Source organism: Rhopalosiphum padi, chromosome 1 (assembly GCF_020882245.1).
Source record: "Rhopalosiphum padi isolate XX-2018 chromosome 1, ASM2088224v1, whole genome shotgun sequence".
NCBI lineage: Eukaryota > Metazoa > Arthropoda > Insecta > Hemiptera > Aphididae > Rhopalosiphum > Rhopalosiphum padi.
The window spans coordinates 84,330,179-84,344,890 of NC_083597.1; the positions used below are offsets into that span (position 1 = coordinate 84,330,179).

General features: G+C 28.3%; 2 protein-coding genes across 2 annotated transcripts; both read right to left on the bottom strand.

The window, feature by feature from the left end:
- Positions 1–1,305: 1,305 nt before the first annotated feature.
- LOC132927028 (uncharacterized) lies at positions 1,306–5,411 on the bottom strand. Its single transcript, XM_060991484.1, is given in 7 exon segments — positions 1,306–1,485; positions 1,488–1,828; positions 1,831–1,990; positions 1,993–2,207; positions 2,416–2,432; positions 2,434–2,860; positions 5,216–5,411. Coding segments are annotated over 7 exon segments (1,527 nt in total). The 3' UTR covers positions 1,306–1,314.
- LOC132931587 (THAP domain-containing protein 1-like) lies at positions 4,585–14,649 on the bottom strand. The gene is given in 6 exon segments (XM_060997454.1): positions 4,585–5,441; positions 5,829–5,969; positions 13,215–13,475; positions 13,538–13,625; positions 13,627–13,798; positions 13,908–14,649. Coding segments are annotated over 5 exon segments (600 nt in total). The 5' UTR covers positions 13,982–14,649; the 3' UTR covers positions 4,585–5,441; positions 5,829–5,964.
- Positions 14,650–14,712: the final 63 nt, after the last annotated feature.

Sequence of the window (14,712 nt, forward strand, 5' to 3'; positions counted from 1 at the left end):
TAACAATAAGTAATTATTAATTTGTTACAACAACATCAACAATCAATAAAAAAAATATTTTTATTTCAAATGTGATAATTGAAAAGTATGTGCTATTATGTAAATTTTAAAGTTCAATAAGTTTTTAACTCATTATGTTAAGTTAATATAGAAAACAAGGTATGCTCAGCTGTATGGTAGGTATCAAGTGGGTTACCGTAATGGATATTGAAGTGTAAGATACTGTAAGTTTGGATAAAACATTCCAGTTGATAACTTATAGGATTCAAACTTGGCTTTCACGCTCGTACGTATAGACATTAGACATAAATTCAATCATAGCCCATAAGTATTTTTATCATAAATTATTAAACAATAAAAAAGTCATCCTTAAAAACTTGAAAAAATAAACTGACACGTTTCTGTTTATAATACTCGTTCTACAACTAATTTTTATGCGCCTCTTCGTTGAAAATTTAAATGATATACTCTTTTATATCCTTTTTTTTAGGCCGAATGGACGATAGTTAATTAAATAATTAAAAATATATTATTGCGCCATTCTCAACCATAAAGTGTTGACAAATAAAACAATTGTATGATCTATGTCTTATTGTAGTTAGTATTGTTTCAAACCAGAGCACGTCGAATTGTCGATTTCTATGATTCGCATATCTCCACTTAAATCTTTTGTTATAAATCGTGGAAAATATGACCACTGATTTAAAAAGCACTCAATGGGGTTAAAACGAGTAAACGCTCAATCAAAAAAAATGGCAGAAATCTCAGAAAATACAGGTATTATTTTATTACCAAACCACATTTTGCATCAATGCCGATTATCAAAATTACGTCTGTCAGCGATAATCATACTGACGAAACGCAAGAGAATTCAAACATCCCTGAATATTGTCCGTCGCCTATTCTGTTGGCCAACTATGCTGGGCCACAGATATGACGGATGATATCCATCATAAATGCGGCTATGATGGCTTCAGTGGCTGAAGCAAAGGCATTATCAACGACTCCATCGTCGACTGGACGTCATTAGTACATTGATGCAATAATAATTGTTTAAACCACCACAAATTCGCGCCGTTCATGGCACAACCGGTTCGGTCAATTGTGCATTGGGTGTGAGCTTTACGCCGTAACGGCCGCGTCTGTGTAGTCGTAGTGTGTTGTTCAGAACAACTTGTTCTTTTCCAGCGGTCGACCGCAACGGTCGATATACCTTTTTTGCCGATCGTGGCATCGCGTATCGTCACCGCAGTTGTGCCTTTTTCGCGTCTTGTTCGGGTCACGTGGTCGACGAGATTTTAGTTTTTTAACAGTTTAAGAATCTCCTACAGCATCTAAAGCTAATTTCGCTTCATCTGCGGAAATTTCCATTTTTATTTTTCTTATTAATTTCCAAATAGTTGGATGTTTATGTCCACATAGCTTTGAAAATCGGTTATTCCATCCTTCAGTCATATTGTTTGTTCGATGCCCTCCTACTAAAGTGGCATTATGCCATTATGTACATTCCACGATGAAGGTGAAAATATAGGTGGATTTTTTCTAAAATGCAAGGTAGAAGCTGAACCTACACGCCTATAGGTACCATTTACATAATACGAATCAAAATAAGTTAAAAGGTCTTCTGCATCTGGAGGCATTATTTCTTTTAGACATGTCATTCCGTCCAGTACTTTATCCTGTGGTAGGAAAGCTATTCCATCAATCATACCGCAATATTTTCGAAAATTATTATCTTTATAAATCCCAGACAAACCAAGTTTCTGAATTTTTCTATGTGTCGATCGACACAAATTATAAAAACAACCGTTAATCGTAATATGAGTTACAAAAATATTTTTGCAACATTTATGGCTGCTAATTCAAAATCAAAGTGTAAAAATTTAGGATCTGGGTACAAGTCACGATCTTGACATTCTTTTAATAAAATACTAAATATTTTTTCATATGTAGATTTACTTTTTTTCTGCAGAATGCAATATACTGATGTAGTGATGTCACAAATACGGAATTTATTTGTACACGAATGACGTATAATTGTTTAAAAAATTCGGGAGCGAGGCCAAAATTTCCGTCAACAAACCAGGTATCAGATTTGGCCAATAACGACAAATAGTTATCAGTGGCGAACATTAAAATTCTATCATCAGAATTTGGGCCATTATCATACAGCAAAAATCTTTCATTTCCATATTCTCGATACTCTCCTAGTAAATTAAAAAAATATGTGTAAAAAATAAAATTTATTTTTTAATGACTTAAAATTATGTGAAAAATATTAAATTTAATACAATAATCAACTGGAGAGTACCTAGTTTAAGGCGTTAAGTTACGTTTAGTATAATAATTCATTAAACGTAGGTAAGTACTTAATTTAAATAAAAATTACTTTTAAAAATTTACAATATTATTTACCTTCAATAATTATTTCCACAAGTAGGTTTAGGTGGATCATTACATGCTCTGTGGTTTCTAATTGTTCTTTTAAGATATTCTTCTTTTGGCAATTCAGCGAGTATACTTCGGGGTACGTTTGATACCACTTCCGCGAAAATTTGAGCAGGTAAATCGTTTGTTAGTTTAGCTTTTTCCACCATTAGATTTTTTATTTTAGTCGCAGAAATAAGATTTTCATTTGATTCATGCACATGATCGTTATTTACAGAAATTAAAGTTGGCTTAGTTATGTTCAAATCAGTTTTTAAAAAACATGGACACTTCATAGAGCTGTTTTTTGAACACCTCCAACGAAGAAAATTAGAGCACTCTTTGTGAAAATTGTACAAAAATCCCTTATGCGCAACCTGAGGGTATTTTTTGTTAGAATTTATTAACTCCAACAACATTTTTTTAATTTTAACTGTGAAAAAATATAAAATTTAAAAACAAACGTATAAACGAAATTACGAAATTATACGAGGTAATAATACGATTATTCGATGTCATCCAAAAGACTGGCAACAGTCTCATTACCTACTTTATGACTGTGTGTGATATTCGAAAATGGGGAATTTTCTAGTGTACCAATTAATATAGAATCAAAATATATGGCTTATGATAGTTATTATGGTAGATGACAAATATATGTACAAACATTTTATTCATTACATTTACACACTAAAATACAAAACACAACTTACTATAGAACTGTACAAGTACCTACAAGAATAATATTTTTTTTTCGGGACTTTTTTTTTCCTTGTGTAGGACTTTCTTTACCGGAACTTTTTTACCGGGAGTGTCATAGGGCGTAGAGATGTGTGGAGGTTTTAACAGAAACCCAACGGCTCGAACCTTTAGAACATCATTTCGGTTTCAAGCAAAACATAACCTTATGAAAGCCACTGATTCATGGATTCATCAAATTGTGAAAATGATTAAAAGTGAAAAGTATTATCATATTAATAATAAATAAATATCTACTAATATATAACCATTGCAATTATCATCTATTATTCAAAACTCTACTTTTCATTTTTTAGACTTAATTTGGCATAATTTTGGTATTCTAATAAATGTCAAATATCAATGAGGTCAACTTAATTTAGACAGTTCTTATGCGATCCCGATGTTCAATGTGATTGACTAATGACTATTATTGATATTTTATATCAGTCGTCAAAACATTTGAATGGCAAACTACTAAGAAAAAATGTATTTTCTGTATTAAAAAATAACCATCTATTTGTAAATATTTTCTAGAAATATAAAAATTCATAAAAAAATAATTTTTATGAATTAAAATCTCTCATAAATACAATCTTAAATACTATCAAAGATTGATATTAGTAATTGATTATTTTTTTTAAATTGAACAACCATCATCCGTCATTATTAAAAATCAAAATCACTTGTATGTCCATATGCTTTATTTTAGCTACCTTGCTACCTATGACTAAATATTATGAATTCAATGCGAACTCTTAAGGATCTCAGGGTTCCAAAGCAGCTACTAAAGAAGGAGCCTTTTAAAAATATATTAATATAAACTGCTTTTAAAAATTTATTAAATATGATTCTAATACACATTATCACTTTATATATCCATAAAAATATAACATAATATTAATTTCCAAGTTACTACCTACCTCATTATAATATTATTATAAGCCTATTTTTATTGAAATCTTAAAATAAATAAATAATATATTCTATACACGAAATATTTCTCCCTGTTGATCTATTTTGTATTTTGGTATAGCATTGTGCTTTAACTTTCTTCTTTTGCATGGAGAATAATTATTACATTTTTGAATTAAACACATTTCAAAAAGCTGTGTTCTTGAAAAGTGTATGGAACAAATCCTTGCTATTTTTTTATCCACAATATTAAAAAAAAAATTTAGTATGTATGTATACAATAGCTAGTATACTATGTATTCATTATTTTTATTGTTTATGAGTATCAATTCATTGGTTTTTTTTTCATTATTAATTAAATAAAAACGAAACTATTATATACTATTACCATCTGTCAATGTCTGATCATCAATACCACAAGCAGCAAACCATATTTTATTCCGAGTACTAGGAGACTTAGGTAATCAATAAAAACTAATATATTTATGTGTCCTCCGATAGGTATTGTTTGAACACCCAGGAACCATACAATTAGGCATATTTAAATTTTTTACTTAATTCAATAATACAAAAATAACAATCTAATGCAACTAAATCAGTAAAGACCATTTAGAGCATGAAAAATAAACAAACAAACAATTATTTTGGTTATGATCACATAGGCTATCTTGAAAATGCAGCAATAAAAAAATATGAATTATAAATGTATTTGATAGTTATATTTAGAATATCAATAAAAAATTATCTAAATATCCTTATCTTTGTTCCATCTTTTCTTTTTTTTAGTGTTTTGCATGTATGACAACTGACAAGCATTCACATTATAACTATTTATAATATTTTTTTCATTGTAATAACATATATGTTTGTAAGAATTTGTTTGTAAGGATTTCTTTTTAAACCCCATTTTCTTGTGCTGATGTTAATTTTTTGGTACCTATGATAAATATAAAAATAATAAATAAAACGCATTATTTGTTTTATTAGAACTCATTTTATTAGAAAAATAAACATAATATAACAAATATATCAATTTAGTGTACATTTAAATCACGGTGGTTAGTATGGTTACAATTTATAAAAATATTTGTAATATTTGTAATCCCACTATACGTCCCATTTGTATTTGTGATACTTAAATTAATTCCTGCCATAGGTTGTGCAGCATCTTTTTTCATTATTTTTTCTAGTATCCCATAACCTTTAGATAAACCTGTATACATCGCCTGCCATGCCTTGACTTCGTGTGTGGTAATGTTAGATTGTTCGAGACGTGTCTCCTCTTCTTTAACTATTTTATTTGATAGGTTTCTTATTTTATTCATGAGCATTCTCGTTTCTTTTTTGTTATTTTCCAGTTCCTTTAAAAAAAAAACATTACAAATTATTATACGGAAGAGCATAATAAAATATGGCAATATAAGAAAGGCAGTTAGCTGTTATGTTATTTTTGCCCTAATGTATTAAGTCCTTAATTTTTGTGTTTTCTATGATTTTAAAGAATATATTCCTATTTATATCATAAATTTGTTGTAATAACAATAAAATCATGATTGCTGACAGACCTAATAGTTATTTATGATTACAACAATTTAACATTTATATTTTAGTGTTATAAAAAAACACATGAAAACTTATGGGCTATTAACTATTTATTGTAATTAAATAACATTTTATCGTGAGATTACAAAACAAAATCTAATCGCCTAGGACTTGGCGCCATTTAATTAATAATTGTATCTACTTACTAGATTGCGTTTTGTTGTAATTGAAAATATACCCGCTTGGGCTATGATTATAAATCCCAATAAAATTATTATGAACGATTGATTTGTTATCATTTTCATTTTCAAATATGATTTTTTTTTTACAATAAAATCGTCTTCAATCTACAAAAAAATACGTTTATATATTAGTCATATAATATAGTTTACGCGAAAAACTTAAATATTAAATATTTACATACGTCTATTATACAAGAATCCATATAACACTAAATACTTAAATATTTAAGTATACGTCGTTTAAAGTTGTGATTGAAAAATGATCGTTTTGGCAGCTAGCTTGACAGTAGAGCAGTAGACAATTGGATTGGTAATGCCATATAATTTATAAAGATTCGTCTTTTATACTCATGAAATAAACAATAAAGCTAATCTTTTCATTGACGATAGCAACGTTATTATTTTTGACAAAGTGGCCAGTATAAAGAAATGCGAAAAATAGTATCATAATAGTATAACACATATGTTATAAATTTATAATAATAATAATAAAAATAATATTATTACTTTGTGTTCATTTTTCCCATAAAAATCATTTTATAATTAATTTAATTAATTTATAGTTTTTGGAGTATGTTTTAAGACCATATTTTTATTATATATATTTAAATATATATAAGCAGTGGCGGACTGGGAGAAAAAAACAGTCCAGGAAAACACAATTTAGCTTTTAATAAAGTATTTTAATAAATTGATATTTCCGACCGATGATTGGTAACGTAAATATAACATATCATGACAACGCGTATGTTTTGACGACGTTATTGTTTGTTTATTCAGCAAAGTATTTTAATTTCGAAAAATTACCGACGATTTTTAATATTTTAACCCAGTGGCGCCATTTGTGCTATCATTTTTAGATTTTACGACAAATAGTATCCAGGAATGATGTACATGAATTATATCTCCGAGGACTTCGAGGAGTCTTTCACAGTCATCTTTGGCCATCTTTATGCCGAATGGAATCTATAAAACGACCGGAACCCCCAAACAATACGGTAATACCTAAGTTTACGGACTTAAAATCGCCGGGCAGAATTCCTGCTTTACCTTTCTGACGGGAAACTATAATACATTATAACCAGTACCGAAGAAATGCTCCGTTCTGCAGCACTAATTGTTACCGTGATTATAGTATGAGCCTGAACCCGTCGGGGACAATTCTATATGACAAACGGCTCGAGAACAGCAATATAAAAGTGACAGGATAAGACTGTGAACTACCGATTAACTGTGTATAAAATTTGAAATTAATTATAAAACGTTTCTATTTTTAACATATCTACATATTATTTAATAAAACGTATATAATGTCATTTTTGACGTTTGCAGTGGCGATTCCCTTTATACTCGTGTATATAGGTATAATGTGTTCGGCATTGTTGGATTTCTATGTTTCTAATAAATAGAAAACATTAGGGAAGTAAAAAAATGGTTGAAATATTAATCCCACTTTATATATCAAGACTATAAACTGATTTTAATTTTTACACAACTTTGTCAAAGTTAGAAAGGCACCATAGTGGTTTATAAAATATATTATTGAAAAAGTCATAAAAAAAATATCTTTGTTCAAAAATATTGTTAAATCAACAACATTTAAGTATAGAAGCGAAATGAATATTTATTAACCGATTTATCAATTTTTTGGTTAACAGGGCAACGAGTTTACCCGTAGTCCTTGAGGATGGCTGGACGGTTCGAAAGAAACTACAACATGCATACATTATAAGAATTTCTTATAGAATTTAATTTGAAAATTTAAAAATAGCGGTATAAATGTGAAAAGTTTGTGGTGAGTGGTGAGATAATACCTATATAATAATCAAATGTATTCCATTATAATTGTGCATATGTGCAATGTTATACAAAGCATGTAATTTGGAACTATCACTTTAATTGTTTCGTTAATGTAGAACGGATATTAACATAGTTGCTTATTTAAAATGAATAATTTTCAAAGTTCAAAATCATAGTCATAGAGGTTTTATTTCAAAACAATGATGTGTGAAACTGTGAAGAGCTATAGTACCTATAAATTAAATTAAATAAATAATTATTCTACATTCTCAAATCTAGATACATGATTGATTAAATATACATAGATCAGTCACTGCTTAACGTGACAAAATAATATATTGAAAATAATACAAATAGGTATTCAATCGTTTTAAGCATAGCCATTGATTAATGATTATATAAGTATTTATAATCAATGGCATAATTAAATACTTTATGCATATATTGGATACAGACTAATTAATAGATGATTTTTGCACTATTTATATAACTATAAAACAATTCAATTTTTAATTATTATTTTATTTAAATATTGCATATACACTGTACATTGACTTTGGTGAAGGATGGTACAAATGGTACAATGGGCTACCATTAGGCACTAATCTAATCACTTCAATTAACCAGAGATTCATTAACTCCCTTTTAAACACTAATTATAAGCAAATTGTCTAGTTTCTCTTGATATGTGGTAGTTTGAAGCCTGGCATTTACGCAATGATCATTATATAGGTACCACTTTTATTTGCATTACTTCTAGACAAAAAATTTCAACCTGGGTTAATTTATTTCAAAATAATATAAAATTGCAGTGTAATGCACGTGAACTCTATCTAAAACCAAATTTATTTATATGCAGCGGCGTTCAAACCCTCTCCCCCCATGAAATATATGGTTGGTACGTACTTGGTACTGGCATTGATTTAGATTGTATAATTAATTGGAATTTAAGAATGGGAAATTTTTTTTAACCCTTCCTGAAATTAGTTTCTTTATACACCACTGTTTATACGTAATTTCAAAGATGTAATTCATGTAACATTGAGACAAGTGTGGGAAGACACAAAATATTTGGTTATACTGGTTATAGGCTAGTAACCGTCATATTGGGTGTAAAACAGTGAATTAGAAAAAATTACTGATGATTGATGAAGTGTCATATAATTCTATGTAATAATGGTAAATTGGTAATATTTGATATATGCTCTCTAGACGTTCTTGTTTTTATAGTTCATTTTAATATTTTAATTTATGACTTTATGAGAATAAATTCGTATTCAAATATGTTATAGTATCAAATAAAATAAAAAAACGGGGAACTCACTCTACTGTATTGTCAGTATTGTATGTGTCGGTCATTGTGTCTAGCGTCTATAGGTCATTTAATATTATGGTGTCATTTTTTACCAATTACAGTGGCACATTTAATGTATATGTACCTTAGGACAAAATAATTTTTCCGCACTCCGCTCTTTCCAAAAAAAATTAAAATAAATTCTAAGTTAAGCAATAAAAAAAATAATTTTTTTAAAAAAATCATAGATCAGTTGTTTTGCGTTATTGTATTAGATCAGAGATTCCCAACCAGGGTGCCGCGAAATCTTTTTAGGGTGCCGCGAAATTATTTGAAATATTTTTTTAGAAAAAACAATTTCATTAAAAATATAGCACTGTGAGTAATAAAACGGACTATAATAATATAAAACCTATCGTGTAAAGATAAATAATAATAAAAAATAAAAATAAATACAATGTAATAATTTATTTATTAAATGTAATATGTATATAGTATGCACCTACACCTTACTACTTTTGATTATACTTATGCATTCATAAATAGAACCGAAGTAGTCTATAGAATATTAGAATATAGGCCATAGAGCATAGGGTGCCTCCGGATTTTTAGAAAATGTCCAAGGGTGCCGCGAGTCAAAAAAGGTTGGGAACCTCTGTATTAGATAAACGTATAGTATAATATATATCTGATTTTTGAAATACATGCCAACTACTATAAGTCCCTAGGGACTTATTAGTTATTACCAGGGTTGGGATTTTATAGCATTTGCATATTTATTTTTCTTATGAGATGCTTAAGAAATAGCAGAGTAAATTAAAAATGTGTTTCACGACATGGAGAACTCAAATTAAAAATTTTATTTTGCATTTTTTGCGATTTTTTGGATTTAGTGCTTTTTTTGTATTTTTTGAGATGTTTTGCATTTTTACCTGTTATTGAATCAAAATTGATCATATTTTATGAAATTATATTTTGGTAAATGTGTTTTTATATTGTTGTCAGTCAAATTGTCAAGTAAATTGTAAATTTATATCTCTATCTTCATGTTAAACACTTCAGTGTTATAGCAATTGATGTGTAATACAAATTAATTTATATTGAAATAGTTACCTATGTACATAGGCATAACTAGGGGTGCTTAGGTGATTTTCAGCCACCCCCCACCAGAACTTCTTTAAGCCACAAATTATATATTATATATAAGTGTTTATATTTATAAGATACTTTAGAATGAAAGACAGTTAGAAGTTAGAAGAAAATAGAGGTTGATGTTTCTAGTCGATTTAATATTGATACCAGAATAGCTGTGATAATGGTTTACCTACACAGGATTATATTAAGTAACAATACAATATACCATATTATGTAGTTGAAATTACGGAAGCGTTGAAGGGCCAACCTTATGTTTTTTTTTATCTCATTACTATAGATTATCACAACTCATTATTATTATCAATTAAAACTCGTAATTATCACATAACGCAACTCAAAATTACGCGTTGACACAAGTCGTTATTATGGATTATCACAACTCATTATTATGAATTAGAAATTAGAATTCTTAAAATAGAAAAATTTTGGATATGGGGTTTGTGGGTGCTTTAAAATTTTTATAACGATTCAAATTGTCGCCAATCATATTACTTACTTACTACTTTACCATGGATTTAAACAAAACTATTAAAAACTATTTTATATGGGACTCAATTAAGAGAAAATTAAGAAGTTTATCTCTTGCTCGCCAAAAATGTGCTAAAATGTTATAAAGTGATAAGTGTAATGTACCTAGTAATAAATTAATACATTAAAAAAAAATCAAATTACTCTGCAGTGAATCTAATTTTCAATGAACAATCTTTTTTTGTTCAATATAACCGATATACTTTCCTTTAAAATATGAAATCAACGAACAACGATTTTAATTATTAATAATAGGTCTATTGTACCTATATTTATAAACATAAAATATAATTATAAATATGTATATAGGTAATCTGTATAAAATAATATGATTTAATATTATTATAGGTATAGCCGATATAGAAAAACTAAAAAGGATTACAAATATTAAAAATAAATTATTTTAAATCTAATTTTCTTGATTTTTTTGCAAACTTATCAATTATATACATATAATCATATATATCATTTTTTCACCCATTTGTTAGTTCTTCGGGTTCTTCCTATGTATAAAAACGAAAGATTAGTAAATCTACTCTGCATCATACTCATGATTTAAGATAGTTATTTTAGATAAGTATCTTAAATCGTGACCATATATACATGATACATGGTGCGTAATCAAATCGTCTTAATGCGGCGCATTGTCGAAAATAATCTTTCACGTGTTGCTGATGAAGTTGGTATGGTTATTGCATCTTCAATTAATTTGTAAAGGCCCAGTCATATTTTTAAATTTTAATATCAATACTATCTATACTTTTAAACTTTTATATGAAGTTTCTAAAACATTGTAAAACATCACTACTAAAATAGCTTTTTTGTTGACCAAATTGTGTTGTGGGATATATCCATAGGCGTGCGCAGCTTCAATTTCCGGTCGAGCCTGGAACAATTAATTCCCTAGCTAATACTTGGACAGTGCCCCTAATTTTTTTTTAAACACATTAGTATACACATTCTAATTGTAAATTACAAACATAATAGAATAGAATCAAGTTGAATGCGCACACAATATTAATGTGCTAATTTCTAGACATATATTTTTGAATTTTAATATAAAATGATATAAATACAATTATGTATAAAAAAAATAGAATGATATATGTTATATGAATAAATTAATAAAATTGTTGTAGTGGTACACAAATATTTGTAATCTTATTTCATTATTACAATTTACAACAAATAATATTTTCATTATCTCGAACACATTGTTATAATTAATTATTAAATATATACCTACAAAAATTTGAAAATGTATTATGCCCCCTAAAAAAGTTCCGGTCGAGCCTTGGCTCGACCGGCTTGCCCCGTGCGCATGCCCATGGATAAATTTACTAAACATTTAATTAGTAAAAACCAAATTGTAAAAAAAAATTATAAATTAAATATTGACAAGCCTTATAGCTTATATAATGTTTAGGTCCCGTTTCCAAAATCCAAATGCGTTATAATTTTATAAATAGATAACACACACACACACACACACATATATATATATATATATACATATTGTACTAACATCACAAACCCAAATATCTAATATATATATATAGCATATAAGTATATACGTCCCTGACGTTTGTGCATTACCAATACAAACTTATTAAACTCGTTCTTATAAACGCAAAATTACACTTTAAAAAATATTTTTAGTTCAAAATAAGCTGGGGGTGTTAAGTACTCAGTTCATAGTTCTCAGTTCTGGCCGTTCAGGGTCATTCCCCAATTTACAATGTGTAATTCCTTCATTATTATTATTTATTCTATACTATATTTTTATTTATTAGGCCTAGTTGGTTTTTGACTCTGGTTTGTTTAATATCCAGATATCCTCTTCGAATTAAGTAAACGCTCTGTGAACAGTAAAGCTTACATCGTACTTACATTTTATTATAGAATATCAGAGCAGGTAATTGATGTGTCCCATTACAAAAAATCAAAAATTTAAAAGCACCCACAAAATTTTTCTATTTTACGAATTCTAATTTCTAATCCATAATAACGACTTGTATCAACGCGTAATTTTGAGTTGCGTTATGTGATAATTACGAGTTCTAATTCATAATAATGAGTTGTGATAATCTTCAACGCTTCCGTACCTTCTCTTCTCTACATCGTGTGTAACACAAAGACATAATAATATATTATTATGTTTATGGTGTAACACAATAATTATTTAATAATTATTAATTATAAATACACAAAATGTTGGGAAATCCCAAACAGCTATTATCTACCATGAATTTATTTATTTTTCCATGAAAAAACCTTTTATAGTTCTTTCTCACTCGCACATATCATGGTTTCATAGTTCTCTTTCTATTCGCGGTCTATTCTATTATAAGTCTATGGCCATAGACCACAGACTTCTATACTACACAAATTCTTTCATTTCTTTACTGTACCTTTTACTATTAGTTTTATTATCATTGTTACATTGGTTTTTGAATAAATCTAATACCGTTCCTATTATGAAATTAAGAAAGCGCACAATAAAACAGAATTTGTAATAATTACTATAAAGCAGCACAAGCAATCAGTTCTAACTTCTAAGTCTCAACTCTTACCTTTAAAATTAGAACCAATAATAGTCTGTGGTTCATCTTCAAGAAGTCCTCTGTTTTTTAAATTACTTAATAAATCTTCTAAATTTTCAATTTTTTTATTTTTCCTTCTTAGTTTTTGCTGTAATATTTTAATTTTATTTTTAAGAATTTTTTCATTTGGATAATAGGTGTCAGTTTGTACTTCCACGCTCTTAAAATTACTAACTCGATACATGTCGTCACATTCATTAACATTGTCTTCTAATTGATTTACAGTTAGATCTGTATTATACAAAAAAACAAATTGTCAACAAATTAATTTAACATGATTTATGACAATATACCTTTATCACAACAGTTCTTTAATGTAGGTGGTTTCCTAGGAATTGCAATTGGTGTTTGAAGGTAGGATGGAAATGATGGGAATACTGAATGATGGAACTGCATTGTCTTTTAATAATAATCTATGTGCCCCAGGTTTAACTTGATAGTCTTGTTCTGTAAAATGAACACTACATATCCGACTCCATTGATTTGCCTCAAAATGTTTTCTTTTTATTGCACTAATCCATTTTTGCATCAACTCGTTGTTAGAAATAGGAAATCTATGATCATACAGTTATAAAATTAAAATAGGTACAGAATAATTTTTCCGAGCATTGACTTGTTATGTAAGAGTTTAATATCCTTACTAATTGGTTATTTATAACTTACCGAAAGAAATGTATATTTTGTCCAGTTCGATATCTGTTTGAGCATCCATACGCTGCAGCGCACGAAACAGGCATTATAATTAATTTTCAAGCACTTGTACACTACACTGACTATTCTTGTAAATTGTATCTTAATACAATATGGTCAATGACGTTAAATTGTATTAAGTAATTAAATAATAAATTGTTATAGAATATATAGATATAGATAGAATCATAAGCGTGCACACAGGGGAGGCCGGGTGGGCCGTGGCCCACCCTGCGAGCCGTACCAGAATTTTTATACAAGTAATACATGTTCTAAGCATAACGATTTTTGATTTTTCAAAAATCATAAAACATTAAATAGGTAGGTAAAAATAACTGATACACAATAATAATAAATTAAATGCCTTTAAAAATAAAATTGATAACATATTATGTCATATTACCATTACAGATTACGAAATTGTATTAAACTGTGTTGGCAATTACAATATTTCTTATTTAATTAAAAAAAAATATGTATCTGTTTTTAATCATTTAAATGATTTATGCCTTAAAAAGTGGGTGATTATGAGTAGGTAAAATAAAGTATGTAACATTTTAATATTGTTTCTTCCATCAGAGTTCAGGTTTCTTAATATTTATTGACTTAGCCCACCCTGCCACAAATGTCTGCGCACGCCTATGGATAGAATATACTTTAGTCTAAAATATTATGTAAATTGTAGAATAATCTTAAATGTTTTGCCAACCGAGAAAATGGCGGCAACCGATAACAACTGATAAGCCGAGCTTCAATAAATCTCGAGAGTTACTTATGT